Genomic DNA, 17,603 nt, shown 5'->3' with positions numbered 1-17,603 from the left:
TGAACTAGGTCTAGGCACGGCCCTTACGGAGCTTAGAATCTTACCAGTGAAGACGGAGAGCAGGCTCCAAGCCAGGAAGCTGTGAGAGCCAGCGCAGCCGGGGGTGAGCTGGCGCTGTCGTAGAGTGCTCAGGAGAAGTGCTGCGGAGAAAGTGGCAGCATAGATTGCACAGATGGCTCGAGAGCTTACGCTAGGTGAGGCAGGTCGTCCTGGCCTCCGCCAGCCGGAGCCGAGCCTCAGTGAGTTCACCGCCCACAGTCATTCTGCGTGTGCCTGCTGTGCATGGCGCCATCCTGATGTCCCTCTCGCAATCTTCCTTGCAGAGATTGTTAGCGCAGCAGCAAAGGGCGCAGAGTCAGAGAAGCGTGCCTTCTGGGAACCGGCAGCAGCAAGACCAGCAGGTACAGTGGCTCCTGCCCGGGTGCGCTTAGACCCAGCTCCCAGCGTCCCCTTGAGATGAGCCAGTCACCAGAATTCTCTTGACGAAGGCTGCTGTTTGCCCAAAAGCTGTGCCAGCTGGCCAAGCATGATCGCCCACCTTCCCCCGACAAGGAAGCGAATGCAGACGAGAAGGAGTCCTCTGGGCAACTTAGCGCACGGGCCTCCGTCACGCTCGGTCCCCTTGTCTGTCTGCAGGGTCGGCCTCTGAGTGTGCAGCAGCAGATGATGCAGCAGTCTCGGCAACTCGATCCGAACCTGCTGCTCAAGCAGCAGGCGCCGCCGTCTCAGCAGCAGCCACTCCATCAGCCAGCCATGAAGTCTTTCCTCGAGAACGTCATGCCCCACACTACACCGGAGCTGCAGAAAGGGCCGTCACCAGTTAGCGCTTTCAGCAGCTTTCCTATAGGTGGGTGCCCCTGGCCTGAAGGCCACTGGGGCGCCTGCATCCTACGGCTTGCCCTGCTCTGTAATCCCTCGTGAAAACCACACTGGCTTCTTAGCTGTTCCCTCTCTGCAAGTTGCCTGACCCTCTCTTGGGTGGAACCTGTCAACTTTCCTTTAAAAGGAAATTATTTTAATGACAGGCAGAACAACCAGAGCACAGTGGATGTATTTATATGCCTCTAAATTCTTCCGGATTAGATCATGGGATTTTTTTTTTTTTTTTTTTTTTTGATATTTATTCCCTTTTGTTGCCCTTGTTGTTTTATTGTTGTAGTTCTTACTGTTGTTGTTACTGATGTCGTTGTTGGATAGGATGGAGAGAGATGGGGAAGACGGGGAGAGAAAGAGAGACACCTGCAGATCTGCTTCACCGCCTGTGAAGCGACTCCCCTACAGGTGGGGAGCCGGGGGATTGAACCAACATCCTTCCACGGTCCTTGCACTTTGGGCTTAACCCGCTGCGCCACCGCCTGACTCCCCCCCCCCCTTTTTTTCTTTCTTTGTGCCTTTGATCCTTGACTGGTTACACAAACCCTGTTCATGTTGCTTCTTTCTTTCCCCTTACCATGGTTTCTGGGCTTCTGAAATCCCAGCTTTGCCGGTTGTTAGACCAGCTGTGTTGAAGTCTGTAGTTTAATGATCACTTTTCTGACCACAGTATCTAATGTATAAATTCCCACCATTGTTCTTTTTATTTTATTTATTTAATTTATTTATTCCCTTTTGTTGCCCTTGTTGTTTTATTGTTGTAGTTATTATTGTTGTTGTCGTTGTTGTTGGATAGGACAGAGAGAAATGGAGAGAGGGAGGGGAAGACAGAGAGGAGGAGAGAAAGACAGACACCTGCAGACCTGCTTCACCGCCTGTGAAGCGACTCCCCTGCAGGTGGGGAGCCGGGGTTTGAACCGGGATCCTTATGCCGGTCCTTGTGCTTTGCGCCACCTGTGCTTAACCCGCTGCGCTACAGCCCGACTCCCTCCACCATTGTTCTAAGAGACCTTAAGTCTGTTGTGCGTCATGAGCAGAGTTCAAATAAATCGGTTCTAGGACATGGAACATTATCCAGTTATCCAGGGCACAAACTGAGAGCTGAGCATTTGGACTGTTAAGTGACAGTGTCCTATGATTGCTGGGTTGGCCAACTGAAAAGTATTCCAAAGGAAAGATAGTAACTGAGTGATCAGAGGTGATATTCTTGGGAAATGACTAAAGACATAGGATAGGTATTAATAAATATCTAAAAATTATTTTCTCTTACTGTGCCAAGAACTTGCAAATAATCAAACTGACGCAGCGAAGTAGTTGTCCTCAGACCCCACAGTTACAGTTTTATGGTTAGAGCGCGTCATGTTACTGGGGTGTATGGTAGCCATAGAGGATTACTCCATGTTGCTCTGTGCTCACTCTGACTTTATCTTCTGACATTGCTTGGTGTGATCTTGGCCAGGAGCCCAGAGTGTCTGCTCTTACTTCCTTCCCTTTGTCTGTGATCATTTGGCTGTGTCCCCATCTGCAAATGATAGTTATCAAGGGACATTAAACTAGATTCAAAACACAAGTTTAGCCATGTATGTCTTTTCTATAAAGTGGATGTTGTGGTTCCAGAAAGCAGATGTGTTGTCTTTTATGATAACATGGCTTTTTAAAGACATACAATTTTGTGTTTAAGGCTTGAACTCAAACTTGAATGTAAATATGGATATGAACAGTATTAAAGAGCCACAGTCACGACTAAGGAAGTGGACGACAGTGGACAGCATTTCTGTGAACACATCTTTGGATCAAAACTCCAGCAAACATGGTACGAAAAACGTCTCGAGGAAAAGTTTGTTTATTGAGATAATATACCTGATACAGTTTCTCCTCTTGGTGTATTTGTAGAGTTGTGTATCCATCGCCACAGTCTCTGAGCACTGCCTTTACCCTTAGCTTCTGCCACTCCTACTTCCATTTTCCTATTTCTCCTTTTTTTTTTTTTTTTTTTTTTTTACCACAACAGTTTTCAGCTCTGGCTTACGGTGGTGCGGGGGATTGAACCTGGGACTTGGCAGCCACGGGCATCAAAGTCTCTTCCCATTACTGCTATGCTATCTCCTTCAGCCCTATTTCTTCCAGCATAAATGAAATCAGTCACTTCTTTAGATTCTATACTAGACATTTTTAATTAGTGGAAGCATGTAATAATTTTTTTTTTTTAATTTTACTTTTTCACCAGAGCGCTGCTTAGCTCTGGGCTCACTGGTAGTATAGGGGGTTAAACTTGAGACCCTGGAGCCTCAGACTTGAGTTATTTTGCATAACCATGATGCTGTCTCCCCCACCTAATACCTGATCTCTTCTGTCTGATGTATTTGCTTAGCATAATGCTCTCAACACTCATCCCCATCATAGCATGTTTTAGTAGTCATTCCTTTGTATAGCTGTAGTGTGTAATATGCTCCATTTGTATATTGCTTCATCAGGTGGTGGGTACATGGGTCTAGAAGATATTCTTGACCTCTTCTCTAACTTTCATGCTGAGCCCTTCTCTGAATAATGCCCCCCCCCCATTTGCAGACTCCACAGTGCATGTGTCCCATGTGTCTCGCTGCTTTCACCAATAGCCTCCTCATGTTCTCCTTGCTTCCTTGCTGCCGTCCTCCTGACAGTTTTCAAATACTGCTCAGTGAGAATGAATATGCTTGAAGCCTGGATGGAGCACAGCATTCTTCTCCCCTGGCATCTTCACGCCACCTGCAGATGACACTGTGGACCCTGTAGCCCTGATAGGCACTTCCTGATAGGTGTCCCTGAACACCAGCAGATACACCGGGTGTGGTGGGTCTTGCTCACATTCTCTCCCACTGTCTCATCATTTCAGGTGCTATTTCAAGTGGTTTCAGGCTGGAAGAGTCTCCATTTGTTCCCTATGACTTTATGAACAGCAGTACTTCCCCAGCCAGTCCTCCAGGCTCAATAGGAGATGGCTGGCCACGTGCCAAATCGCCTAACGGCTCTAGCAGTGTTAACTGGCCACCAGGTAATGCCAGCCGCTTCTTCCCTAAAGGTGTTTCCCCTGTAATTGTGTTATCTCTTGGCCGACTTGCAGTTTGGTTCAATTCCGTGCAGCTGGATCAAACTGTGCTAAGAACAAAATGGAAGGCAGAATTGGGGGAGGGGGGGTTCTGACCTGATCAAGTCTTGGCCAGCTGAGTGTATCTGGCTTGTTGCCAGAACCATTTATGCTTCAAGGAGATCATTCCTTCTGAGCAGCGTAAAAGAGAATGGACACTTGGGACTAACTGGAAGTATTTCGGTTGTTGGGAGGAGTTAGCACAAGTGCAGCTAGGGCTTGCCTTGCCCTGCTTACGTTGCTAGGACTTTGTGGTTTATAACAGAGCCCTTTAAAATGTTCCTGTTTAATAATAATATGTTAGCCCAGAGGAGAAAAAAGCAAGTTGTAAAAACTTTGTCTAGTTGTTTTTAAGCAATAGAATATACTGTATTTACTAAATCAGTCTCTTTGGGTGCCAGTATTAAATGGGAAAGATTTGAAGAATTGTGTAGATTAAAGAATGAAAGTTGTGGGACTGAGGAAATAGTATAATGCTTATGCAGAGAGACTTCCATGCGTGAGTTACCAAAAGTCCCAGGTTGAACCCTCAGCACCCCCATAAATCTGAGCTAGCAGTGCTCTGGTAGATGAAAGGGTAGGGGGCAGGGAATAGTGAGTTGTGAGTTTTTAATAGTCGAGTTTTAAATATTAATTAAGCCTGAGCTCATGAAAACTTTGTATTTCCAGAATTTCGCCCTGGTGAACCATGGAAAGGTTATCCAAACATTGACCCTGAAACTGACCCTTACGTCACTCCTGGCAGTGTCATAAACAATCTGTCAATTAATACTGTGCGGGAAGTCGACCACCTCAGGGACAGGAACAGTGGTATGTAGGCGGGACACACACAACAGTGTGGTCATTAAGACCTGAGTCTCCCTTATGAAAGGTATTAGTTAACTGTGTTTATATTCTCTGGGTGTTTAAGAGACATTCATATAGAGAAGCATTGGACTCTTGTCTCTCAGACAATAAAAAAACAACCAGTTTAGGGGCTTGTGTGGTCTAGAGGCACTTTTAATGGGTTTTCAGGATTTCTGCAGCAGTTTATCATAAGGAAAATGTGAAAGTCGATCTGTAACAGATAATGATGACATGTTAATAGGTGTTTGTCATATCACAGTAGTAACAAAAGAATACTCATTGCTCTAGAATGTCTGGATTTAGCAGACGACTCTGTAGAGACAGTTCAGACCACTGCTGGCACAGGAGAGACAGGCTGACCCCCTAGTAAAGCCCCACGACCTGGCGGTTGGTGGAAGAATCTGATGGCTTGCGGGAACCTCTTGCTTTGTAAAACATCCTGGAGTCAAGAGAGAAGTTAAATTCCACTGAGAATGTTGAACACTTGACGTCTGTGAGAAACAAGGAGAGGCAGAAAAATACCTCTTATCCACCAGGGTGAAAAGCCAAGCAAACTCTCTGACATACTTTTTTTTTTTTTTTTTTTTTTTACCTTCAGCCCTTCACTGGGGCACCGTGCCTACACTATGACTCCACTGCTCCTGGCAGCCATATTTTTTCCATTGTTGCTATTGCTGCTGCTGCTGTTGTTGGATAGGACAGAGAGAAATGGAGAGAGGAGGGGAAGACAGATGGGGGGAAGAGAGATACGTGCAGATCTGCTTCACCACTTGTGAAGTGACCCCCCCCCCCCCCCGGCAGGTGGGGAGCCAGGGGCTCGAACCAGGATCCTTGAGCTTTGCGCTACGTGCGCTTAACCCAGTGCGCTACCACCTGGCCCCCTCTGGCATACATTTTGAAGACACAAAGGAAGATTTGGTCCAGGCTCTTTGACCTTGAGTATGCCCTCTCCTGGGACATACTGGTAAAGCGTCATTGAGTATGTCTGCTTATTATTTTCTGACGCCCCTTCTCTTGCTCACTGGACGTCTCCTTCCACAGGGTCATCCTCATCCTTGAACACCACGCTGCCTTCAACTAGTGCCTGGTCATCCATTCGTGCCTCCAACTACAACGTTCCCCTCAGCAGTACAGCACAAAGCACTTCAGGTAGACAGATCTCCGGCCGAGGCCCCTGCCAGGGACTGGGGCTGGAACTGTCACTTTTAATTTCTCTCCTTTTCTTTCTTTCTTTCTCTCTTTCTCTCTCCCCCCATCTCTTTCTTTCTCTTTCTTCTTTTTTTAAATATAAATATGTATTCCCTTTTGTTGCCTTTGTTGTTTTACTGTTGTAGTTGTATTGTTGTCATCGTTGTTGGATAGGGCAGAAATGGAGAGAGGAGGGGAAGACAGAGAGGGGGAGAGAAAGACAGACACCTGCAGACCTGCTTCACCGCCTGTGAAGTGACCCCCCTGCAGGTGGGAGTGGCTATATCCAGAATCAACTGCTAAAATAATCATCTTTTACTAAAGAGTTCTTCATCTGAGAACCATCTTGGATTTATAATCAAATGTAAATCAGAGCATTTCTCAACATGGTAAAAGACATTCTATTATTTACTTATTTTCAGAGGTCGTTTTATTAGTAAGAGGAAGGACCCAGAAACATCACTCCGGCACATCATTTGACAGGCCACACCCAGATTGCAAAACATTTCATTTTTAATTTCCAGTCCTCTATAGGCTGAAACTGGCAGATTGAGTAAGCATGAACTTTTGAGTCGCTTGGGAGTCGGGGCAGCGACAGAGTTCACACGCTGTAGTCTCCCTGCTCATCTGTCAGAGGCTAATAGCGAACTAGATTGAGACTCACCTTGCAGCCACATTTTGAGTCATGCCAACTGAAGGGGCATGTACTCTGTGGATCGAGAAGGAAAACAGTTGAGAGAAGCTGACATTCCCCCAGCCCTGCTTGCTTCTCACAGCATCCTATCGCAGCTTGCGCTGTGGCCGGCCGTTCCCTGCGCGTGTCACCCACACACCAGGAGACGGCCCGTGGCCCTGCACTGGCTCATAGCAGATACTCGCTCTCCGAGCTTCGGCAGGACGTGTGTCGGGATCAGAGAGAGCAGCTGCTGCGCAGTAGCTGTGCGCCAGGCTCCTGTGTCCGTCCCTCCTTCCGGGTAAACGCCGGGCTTCTGCAGTCTGCTCAGTGGCTGTGTGACTCTGCGGACTGACTTGGTGATGGTTATCAAGATAACGAGTTTCTAATTGCTGTTTTAGAGCCCTCCAAAGCAGTATTTTTTGTTTTATTTTTATTTCAATGAAAGTGCAGTTTTTCACAGTGAGCTAAGAATCTCATAGATGTGCAAACCACTAATAACAGACAGATGGACCGAGGGTTTAGAGACAGGGGTGTCCTTTCCTTCCTTTCGGCTTTTTGTTTTTCGTATGGCTGTTTCGTTTGATTGGTGAGGGCAGGGGGTAGGTTAATAGAGTTTCTTCTTTTGCTTTTTGGTAGGAAAATGACTTGTCATTTTAATGTTCTCTTCTGAAATCATCTTTCCTCTCCTCCACTTTTTTTTTCCCCCCCTTTGAGTAGCCAGAAATAGTGATTCCAAATTGACATGGTCTCCTGGTTCAGTTACAAACACCTCTCTGGCTCACGAGCTGTGGAAGGTCCCTTTGCCACCTAAAAGCATCACTGCTCCGTCCCGCCCACCTCCGGGACTGACTGGTCAGAAGCCTCCCTTGTCTCCTTGGGATAACTCTCCCCTTCGTGTAGGCGGAGGATGGGGGAGTTCTGACGCCAGGTATACCCCAGGTAAGATGCTCAGCTGAAGCTGGTCGTGGGTGGCTTATTTGCTATACATTAACACATACCGGGCATCTACTTTGGCAGGACTATACAGTAAATTGGCTCTTCGGCCTCTGTGAAGTCGCAGTACAACTTAAAGCACAGGATTCCTTGTACAGTGCCGCCTCCTGTGATCCCTGTGTCTTTGGAGGGCCTTAAAACTTACTTTATGTTTGTCTAGGTTGCTGAGGAAGATCTCTCAGTGTTCCCACACAGAGCCAGTGGTGAAGTTAATGAAACTTCTAGAAGTCCAAGAACTCCTCTTAAACTGTACTGCCACTTCTTGCTTGTGCCAGATAGACTTTCACTTTGACACTTGGGAAGGTGGGAACAGACCTGTTTGAGTGAAAACGTGTCCTCAGAGTGATCATAAAACTTAGCGTCTAAACAGATAGATTTTAGGGCCGGGGTAGATAGCATAATGGTTATGCAAACAGACTCTCATGCCTGAAGCTCCAAAGTCCCAGATTCAATCCCCTGCACCACCATAAGGCAGAGCTGAGCAGTGCTCTGGGAACAAAATAAATAAAATAAAATAAAATAGAAAACAGATAGATTAATAGTGAAGTGAAGAGCCGTGCTGTCAGATGACCACACAGAGCCAGCAGGCACCCGGGAAGCCAAGACTGGTGCTGCCCCTGCCTCTGCCTTTCCCATAAGCAGCTGGTGCTGGGTCTGCGCCGGGTCTGCGCGGGCAGCACGTCCTCGCCGCCCCCACCCCCACAGATTTAGTTCAGCTGTTTACTAGTTCAGCCAGTAAATAACCATCTCATCCTGCAGTCCGCCCTCCCTCAAACCGTGTGAAACTTAGCATCTCAGGCTGAACATAGTAGAACCTCGAGAATTTCAAGTGTGTGAACCCCTGAGATGAGACAGGCAGTGACTCCTCGGCGTGGGGAGGTCTAATCACACGAATGAACACTTGAGTCAGTTCCAAGCTGTTAGGTCACGTGTCAGTGTCATTGGTGTGATATGTGTTCACCCCCCTCCGGTCACAGGCAGCTTCTGGTTGCCAGCTAAGTGACCAGAAGTGCCCAGCACGGGGAGCTAGTGGGAGTGGCCTGGAACCCCTCCCCTCAGGAGAGCTGGTGAAGAGATAAGGTATCAGGAAGCCACCCAGGCAGGCGGAACAGCATAGGGCAAGACCTGGGAACACACACAAGTCCCCCCTTGGGTTATTAGAAACGGGTAGAGGGGGAGTCAGGCGGTAGCGCAGCGGGCGGGTTAAGCGCACGTGGTGCAAAGCGCAAGGACCGGCATGAGGATCCCGGTTCAAGCCCCCGGCTCCCCACCTATAGGGGAGTCACTTCACAGGTGGTGAAGCAGGTCTGCAGGTGTCTGTCTTTCTCTCCCCTTCTCTGTCTTCCTCTCCTCTCTCCATTTCTCTCTGTCCTATCCAACAGTGACATCATCAACAGCAAAAAAAAAAAAACAAACAAGTGCAACAAAAAGGAAATAAATAAATAAATAAATAGAAATGGGTAGAGGGGCAGACAGGCAGATATTCGGGGAGAAACAAGCAGGCATGAGCTATGCTTGGGAGCCAGCTCCCCGAGCCACATGGAAGAGCCGTGAGGTGGTCGTGGTGGGGCTGAGCAGGGGGCTGGGCTGCAGGCTCTGCTGTCCCCTGGAGTGTCCTCCGAGCTGTTCGTGCGGTCACCAAATGGTGCCTGAAGCCACCACACACTCGGGCCTTTCCCCAGTGGGACCATTTGGAAGAGATGTCTGTTCTGAATGAAAACCCCCCAGCATGATGCAGCCTCTTCTGCTTCAGTGGTCAGGGCACCGTGAGCTGACACCCAGCAGAGGCAGAGAGGTGCTGTGTGCAGTGCTGCGGTGAGGAAGAAGGGGCACGGGGAGCTCGGAGGCTCCCGTTCCACAGCTGTGCTCTGGTGAAAGCGTTGGTCCTGCCTGGTCATTCGCATACCTGAAAAACTGACTGGCCTCTTCCTTCTCTGTTTAGGTTCCAGCTGGGGTGAGAGCAGCTCAGGGAGAATAACAAATTGGCTTGTTCTAAAAAACCTTACACCTCAGGTAAGAACACCAACTGGCCGGGTAGCACGGAGCCAAGGTTTCCGGTGGTTTCTCGAGTTTGAGACGAGGGTGCCCCAGACCTCTCCGGTGGTCCTGAGCAGGTGCCACGGCAGACAGGATGTAGCAGAGCGTGGTGGTCTTTGGATGCCTCGTGCAGGCCAGGCCGCCTGTCATCTGACTGGCGGCTTTCACCTGAGCATTGTGCGTGGGAACTAACCAAAAATGGATGTTCTTGGGTCTCACCCCAGGGACGCCGAACGGCTCTGGCCTAGGCTCGGTGTGCTGCGCTGGTGTCATAGCCTTCAGAGGAGTGTGGTGCAGGCAGCCCTCTGCCCCATGAGGAGCCCTGGCCGCCCCAGCAGGGCCAGTGGCTAACTGGGGAGTTGGAGACCAGGGAGGTGGGGGTTGTGCCACTGAGGTATGGCTCCGGGACCAGTAGGGGCGGGGGGCTAGTGATTCCCAGTGAAGAAAGCACCAGGAGTGAGGACGGGCCTTTGGACGGGAGAAAAAGCCAGCCGTCCGTCCCGGCTTGGGACAGTCTCAGCTAAGGTCCCGCCCTCTCGCCCCTAGATTGATGGCTCCACCCTGCGCACTCTGTGCATGCAGCACGGCCCGCTGATAACATTCCACCTGAACCTCCCGCATGGAAACGCTTTGGTCCGTTACAGTTCAAAAGAAGAGGTAGTGAAGGCACAAAAGTCTCTGCACATGTGAGTAGGGCGTCACGTGGGGGGGGGGGGGGCGGGGGCGGCTCACTGCGGCCCTGTGTCTGTCTGCCCAACTCTCCCGGCAGACACCCGCCCTGACCGTGCCTGCTTATGTCCCTCCCGCAGGTGTGTACTGGGGAACACTACTATTCTTGCCGAGTTTGCCAGTGAAGAGGAGATCAGTCGTTTCTTTGCACAAAGTCAGTCTCTGACCCCTTCTCCCGGCTGGCAGTCCCTCGGGTCCAGCCAGAGCCGGCTGGGCTCCCTCGACTGTTCCCACTCCTTCTCCAGCCGGACCGATCTCAATCACTGGAATGGTGCTGGGCTGTCGGGAACTAACTGTGGAGACCTTCACGGCACTTCACTCTGGGGAACCCCCCACTATTCCACAAGCCTGTGGGCTCCCCCGAGCAGCAGCGACCCCCGGGGCATTAGCAGCCCGTCCCCCATTAACGCTTTTCTTTCTGTTGACCACCTGGGTGGGGGTGGAGAGTCCATGTAACGGTGTGTAGGTGTAGACTCACGAACGGTGACCTCAAGACGCGAGAGAAAGGAGCACTAAGTGGGGCTCGCCGCCTGCAGCCAGGGGCCGCCTGTGGGAACAGCTGTTCTCTGCACATTTTCCACTTTGTTTTCCCCGAAACATATCAGTTTGAATACTTGAATCATGCAGGCCAATATTATAATGTGAAAAGGTATCTCTCTCTCTCTCTCTACACTCCCAGTAGCGCCATACATGCTGAACCATTCAGAAGGAGCTCGCTCGTGTGTGTTCATGTCTGGCCTTCGGGTCGTTCTCGTTTGCTTTGGGCTTCGTTTCTCTCCCCCCTTCTAGTCCTCCACCTACCCACCCACTTCTTTTTTTTTTTTTTTTCTTTTTTCTCAAAACCTTTTTTTTTTTTTTTTTTCTGGGCTGATGATGTATGAGCTTTTACCTTTGCACTGCCTGGCGTTCTCTCCGTCGAGTCGAGTCGAGTCGAGTCGGCAGCGTGGGGGAGCAGCCGCCCCAGTGTGAAAGTCTACTCAAGGATGTTCTGAAAGGTGTGCGCTCTCTACTATGCCTTGATGTTCGCCTACCTTATTGTGGTATCGTGGAGTTTAGAAGATCAAGTTATGATACTGACTTAGGACTATTAAGTGAAAGTATTGCACCAGTTTCTTCATGTTGTAAAACTAAAGAATTTCGCTCTGCAGTTTGAAAAACTGTGGCCACAGCTGTGACTTGCAGCCCTCCCCGCCACCCAGGCCGGGCCCTGCACTTTGAATAGGCTTTCCATTTTGTTTTGAAGGCTCCCATGCCGAGCCTTCTTGTTTACAGATGTTTTGTTTGTTTTTTGAGAAAAAAAAAAAAGATGTTTACTCTTCCATCATTTAAAAAAAATTAAAAGACAAAAAAAAATGGAGGATGATTTAAAAGATGCTTTCTATCTCTGGGAAAAAGGAGCAGCATTTGGCCATGTTCTTTTGTTTTTCTATTCCTGTCCTGAATCAAAGAGCATGGTTCTCAGGAAAACCAGTTCCCCAGTTTAAAAAAAAAAAAAAAAAAAGAAAAAAAAAACTAGTAGTTTCTTATAGGTAAAGAAGAGAAGAAGAAAAACCCCAACTTTTAGCACTGATACTACACATTGCTCTGTTAAAGAATTTTCTCTGCCAAAAAAAGAAAAAAGAAAACAAAACAACAAGAACAACAAATAATAATAATGCTTAAAGCTGGAGTTTGACATTCTGCTTTCAGATGCTGTCTTTTTATTAGTGAGTGATGATGGTTCTCTGATAATCAATAAGTGATCATTGTTTGTAACCCCATCAAGTGGCTCTCTCTGTTCCTGCTCCCTTGTGACTGTGTTAACGTTTGACTGTTGTACCTTAAAGCCGGAATCAGTAACTATGCATACTGTAACCAAGGTATTGGGCTTACAGAATTGTCGGTTGTATAAAAAGAATTTTAAATGTCGTTGCAAACTAACGAGTTACACCGTTTTTTAAATTCCTCCCTCCCCTCCCGCCTTTTATTTTCGTCGTCGCCGTCATCGCCCACAAATGCTATTATAATGCTTGCTTAGTCAAAGAAGAGAGACTAAACAAGGGTAAAAATTTTAACAGTACAGAATTCGCCATCATTTCATTGCCTTGATTCTAACTGTTTGTGTCCTAAGATGCAAAAGAAGTCAGTGGCTTTTAACTGTTTACAAATAGAATGTGATTGTAAAATGTACAGTTTGGTTGTGTTTGAATTATGAAATCTCTTCAGATATAATAAACCATGACTTTTTGGCTGCTCAACATTTATTGTCTTCTCTTTTGTGAATTTCTTTGTACGCTCTTTTTTATAAGAAAAAGTTTCAGAGTTGCTGTGTAGGAGGGTCCTCACAGAGCAACCGATTTAAAAAAAAAAAAACTAAGCAAATATTTGAACATTTTATCGGAACTTATCCACAATGTCACCCTGAAATAATGTGAGAACAATGGGAAACTGTAGCTTGCTCCTTCCTACCCTCTTTGAGCATCTTTGGGATCTTGTTGCTCAAAGCCCTTCTGTGACTTCATCTTCCCCACCATTTGTGCCCATCTCAAGCCTCCGCAAGAGACCATTTGGAACATGAAGCTTAATGACTTGACAGTGGTCTAGTGTTAAACTCTCATACCTCTTGTTACAAAATGAGAAATGCCACAACCTGGACTTGGCCTTTTTCTCCTACCCTCCCCCGCCCCCTTCACGGCCCTCGCTGCTCCCCGCAGAAGCTGTGGGGGCCCAAGCCTGTGTATGTATTTCAGTGTGTGACTTCAGATCATGCTCCAACTTGCCAGGTGTAAGCTAACGTTGTCGGACACCTTAACTCAAGCAAACGTTCGATGCAGTCAATGGATACTGACTTCCACACTGGTTTTTCCATAACCAAAGGTAACTTTGAAAAACCACGTCTGGAACTAGCCGATTGACCGTGTGGGGCTTTGAGTAGTATATAATTACTTCATAACTGCGTTCATTGTATCGTTCAAGTGTTTGGGAGTTTTTTGCGCTTGTTAATGTGGAAATAAAAGTGTTTGGTTTAAAAAAATGAAGCGGTGGTTTTGATTCTTGCCTAGTCCCTAAATAGCAGACGAGCCCACCCCTAGAGGGCCGGGGCTCTTTCTGTCTTCCTTTCCAGGGCCTGGTGCCCGTTGTTTTCCCTCTTCCGCAAAGCTCACACAGGGCGGGGGGGGGGGTCTGTTTTCCTGCCCATCATTTGATTTCAGGTGTGGGCTACTGGGTCTCTCAACAGGGGCCAGGCAAGTGAGTAAACTCTTAGGCCAGGCTGCCCCTGAAGTCCCGTCTCCTCCCACCTTAGCGACTGTAAGCTCACCTTGGCCGCCCCTCATCAAATTCTGGACACGTCCAAGCCAGGGAGTTGGCTGCCCCACCTCCGCTCTCCCCCAGAAGCCTCTGTCCATCTTTACAAGTAAGACGGTGCTGCTAAAGGCCCCTTAGCCGGTGAGAGTAGGGTGCGCCCTGTCACTCTCAAGCTGCCAGCAGCTGTCGTGGAAGCCCTTCGCTCCTCTCTGCATTCCACACGCTCAGACCCCCGGGTGACCGCTGTCTAGGGGCTGGAAAGAACAGCCCCCGTTACCAACAGGAGGTTGTGCCACACTGCTGCTGGGAGGGTGACTAAACCGGGGCGGCTGAAGGAAGGTTTCATCCCGCCACCACCACCCCCCCACGGTTATCCGTGCAGGTTCTGTGGACCCACCACCCCTGGTGGACTTTTTTTTCCCCCTTTTATTGGGGGAAAAGTAGAGCTTCCTGCCCATCATTTGATTGCGGGTGTGAGCTGCTGCTGAGTCTCTGAACAGGACCAAGACAGAGAACCCAAGTCACTTTTTTTTTCCTTCTTAATTGCCACTGGGTTTACCTCTAGGCCTGGGCATCTCCGTCTCTCCCCCTCCCTCAACCCCCTTCTTCACTTGATAGGACAGAGAAATTGAGAGGGAAGGGGGAAGACAGAAAAGGACACCAGCAACACTGCTTCACCACTCATGAAGCTTAGCCCCCCCCCCCAGCAGGTGGGGGCTAAGGGCTTGAACCTGGGTCCTTGAGCACTGTAGTGTGTGTGCTCTATCAGGTGCTGCACCACCCGGCTCCCTAAAACACCATTTTGGAGGCTCTAACAAAAACCAGGCCTTTGGCCTTGGTAATGGCCAAGGACAAGCGACCCTTCCCAGTGCTCTGCCCCTGCCTTCTCACCTCAGAGCACCCCAGCTGGACCCCAGAACAGGAAGGGAGATCACAGTACTGTTTCTTGAGTAGATCCCCTTGGGGTGGGGGCATGGCTAGAGTTTGAGCTTTCCATTTTCAATTAAAATAGCATATGAATGTGGTATTCACCACCACGGTTTGTTTTCATCTAAAGGAAAAAATGTTGGGCGGTAGCGCAGCGGGTTTAGCGCACGTGGCACAAAGCGCAAGGACCCCGGTTCGAGCCCCCGGCTCCCCACCTGCAGGGGAGTCACTTCACAGGCGGTGAAGCAGGTCTGCAGGTGTCTTTCTCTCCCCTTCTCTGTCTTCCCTTCCTCTCTCCATTTCTCTCTGTCCTATCCAACAACAATGACATCAGTAACAACAATAGTAACCATAACAACGATAAAACAACAAGGGCAAGAAGGAAAAATAGCCTTGAGGAGCAGTGGATTCGTGGTGCATCGAATTCCAGCGATAACCCTGGAGGCCAAAAAAAAAAAAAAAAAAAGTTGAAAGACTGGGAAAATTGCTCTTCAGAAAGTCTAATACTTGAGAAAGGGGGGCCACGAGGAGAGGCCTCTTTCCACGATTTTAATCCACTGTTAAAATGGAGGAAAGAAAAAGAAAGCAGGAATGGAAGGTGTGGGCTGGGAGACAGCATAGCAATTACAGGAAAAGGCTTTCAAGCCCGAGACTTCATAGTCCCAAGCTCAGTTCCCAGCACCACCATAAGCCAGAGCTGAGTGGGGCTGGTTTTTGTTTGTTTGTTTTTGTTTTGTTTTGACAGGACAGAAATTGAGGGAAGGGAGAGACAGGGAGAGTGAAAGACACCTGCAGCCCTGCCTCACTTGTGAAATGTTCCCCCCCTGCTGGTGGGGAGTGGGGGCTTGAACCCTGGTCCTTGTGCATGGTGGTATGTGCGCTTAACCAGGTGCACCACAGTCCAGCCTTGATTTTTTGGTTTTAAGGCAGGGCTGGAACATTACTGCTTGAAATGACTTGGGTAGTAGAGCCTGAGCGCCAGTGAAGGCATAGGAGTGACGTCTGCTCTCGCTGGCTAGACCCCCACCCCCCAAGCCCTGAGATCCCTTACCTGGCATGAGCCATAAGGTAGACAACGCCTCAACTTGGTGGTGGTGGAGGAGGACTCAGCTTGGGGAGCAAAGGAAGTTGTATCTGTAACCCAACTGACTTCCAGAAAAGGGCAAAATTAAATATATATCTATATATTTCTTTTTTAGTTAATTGATTTGATAGGACAGAGGAATTGAGAGGGAAGGGGGGTCAAGAGGGGGAGAGAGGGAGTCCGGCAGTAGCACAGTGGGTTAGGCACAAGTGACGCAAAGTGCAAAGACCGGCGTAAGGATCCCGGTTTGAGCCCCCGGCTCCCCACCTACAGGGGAGTCGCTCCACAGGCGGTGAGGCAGGTCTGCAGGTGTCTGTCTTTCTCTCCCCCTCTCTGTCTTCCCCTCCTCTCTCCATTTCTCTGTTCTATCCAACAATGACGACATCAATAACAACAACAATAATAACTACAACAAGGGCAACAAAAGGGAATAAATATTAAAAAAAAAAAAAAAGTGGGAGAGGCCTGCAGCACGCCTTCACCACTTGGGAGGCTTCCTCCTTGCAGGTGGGCACTGGGGCCTTGAACCTGGGTCCTTGTGCATGGGGACAAGTGCACTGAACCAGATGCGCCACAGAAGGGCAAACTTAAAAGTTGTGTTTAGTGGTGCCGGGCGGTAGCACAGTGGTTTCGGTGCTCATAGTACGAAGCACAAGGACCAGCATAAGGGTCCCGCTTCAAGCCCCCGGCTCCCCCACCTGCAGGGGGGTTGTGGTGAAGCAGGTCTGCAGGTGTCTATCTCTCTCCCCCCTCTGTCTTCCCCTCCTCTCTCCATTTCTTTCTGTCCTATCCAACAGCAACGGCAACAATAAAATGAGAAAAATGGCCTCCAGGAGCAGTGGATTCGTAGTGCAGGCACCAAGCCCCAGCGAGAACCCTGGAGGCAAAAAAAAAAAAAAAAAAGTTGTATTTATATGAGAGAGAACTTGAGAATGGGAAAGGGGGACTGAGAGGGAGAGAGGGAGAGAGAGAGAGAGAGGGGCTAGAGCAGGTTTCTGCAGCCCTAGAGATGGAGCTGGGAGCCTCAGGAGTGCAAGTCGTACACACCATCAGCAGAGTATCTCTTCTGCCGCCAGAGGGCAGACTTCAAATGACACCTGTCAGCAGGCCTGAATCCCACTCACCATCCCTTGTTAGAGCATCACCCCCCAATGCTGTCATTGATTTCTGTCATCAAAACAAACAAACAAACAATGCGGGGGGGGGGGCGGTCAGGCAATATTGCACCAGGCTAAGTGCACTTAGTGAGAAAGCAGAGAGCCAGCCTGGGATCCAGAGCTCTGGGCATGCAAGTCCTGTGCTCTGCCACCGGGCTGTCCCCCCAGCCCTGATCTCCTTCTTACCTGTGGGGATGGCATAGTCACTGTGTCACTGGGCTGTCCCATGTCGCTATGGCTTGCTTTTAGGCAGAGCCTGGGAGGACAGGAAGGACAGGATTTTCTTTTTTTTTTTTTTAGGAATTTTAAATTTTATTCAGAAAAATTGAGAACATTCACATGTTAGGCAGAGAGAGAGAGAGGAGAGGGAGAGAGAGAGAGAGAGATGGAGAGAAAGTAGAACAGAGATCATACTCACATGATGCCTGACCAAGAGCAGGACAGGATTTTCTGAGAGTAGTTGGATGGAGACCCGAAAGTGGTTCCTTCCATCCATTGAGAGGGTAACCCTGGGTGCCACCACCCTGTAGGGGCGCCCGAGGGCCTCCCCACTGCTGAGTTTATGCTACATTGGCAAGTGTAGATTAGCTCTCCCCCACCCCCACCCCCGCGGTGGGGCGAAGGAGAGGCAGCTAGGAGGAGACAGAGGGCCAGAAAAACTTGTGTGTGTTTGGCTTTGTTTTT

At 49.0% G+C, this 17,603-nt stretch overlaps 1 protein-coding gene across 13 annotated transcripts in view; it reads left to right on the top strand.

The window, feature by feature from the left end:
- The window catches only part of TNRC6A (trinucleotide repeat containing adaptor 6A), a 189,724-nt gene extending 176,245 nt beyond the window's left edge, over window positions 1-13,479 (top strand). For 10 of the 13 annotated variants that reach the window (XM_060172764.1, XM_060172772.1, XM_060172765.1 and 7 more), the window contains 10 exons: window positions 324-401; window positions 637-847; window positions 2,555-2,686; window positions 3,746-3,904; window positions 4,667-4,807; window positions 5,885-5,992; window positions 7,425-7,646; window positions 9,643-9,713; window positions 10,284-10,423; window positions 10,547-13,479. In XM_060172764.1, the coding sequence (XP_060028747.1) occupies window positions 324-401; window positions 637-847; window positions 2,555-2,686; window positions 3,746-3,904; window positions 4,667-4,807; window positions 5,885-5,992; window positions 7,425-7,646; window positions 9,643-9,713; window positions 10,284-10,423; window positions 10,547-10,922 (1,638 nt within the window). In that variant the 3' untranslated portion in view covers window positions 10,923-13,479. The remainder of the gene's footprint in view (window positions 1-323; window positions 402-636; window positions 848-2,554; window positions 2,687-3,745; window positions 3,905-4,666; window positions 4,808-5,884; window positions 5,993-7,424; window positions 7,647-9,642; window positions 9,714-10,283; window positions 10,424-10,546) is intronic. The other 3 variants (XM_060172774.1, XM_060172775.1, XM_060172771.1) reach the window with 2 other exon arrangements.
- Window positions 13,480-17,603: the final 4,124 nt, after the last annotated feature.

Source organism: Erinaceus europaeus, chromosome 15 (assembly GCF_950295315.1).
Source record: "Erinaceus europaeus chromosome 15, mEriEur2.1, whole genome shotgun sequence".
Lineage (NCBI taxonomy): Eukaryota > Metazoa > Chordata > Mammalia > Eulipotyphla > Erinaceidae > Erinaceus > Erinaceus europaeus.
Note: the sequence above shows the minus strand (reverse complement) of the source record. Positions and strands in the feature narration are given on the sequence as shown.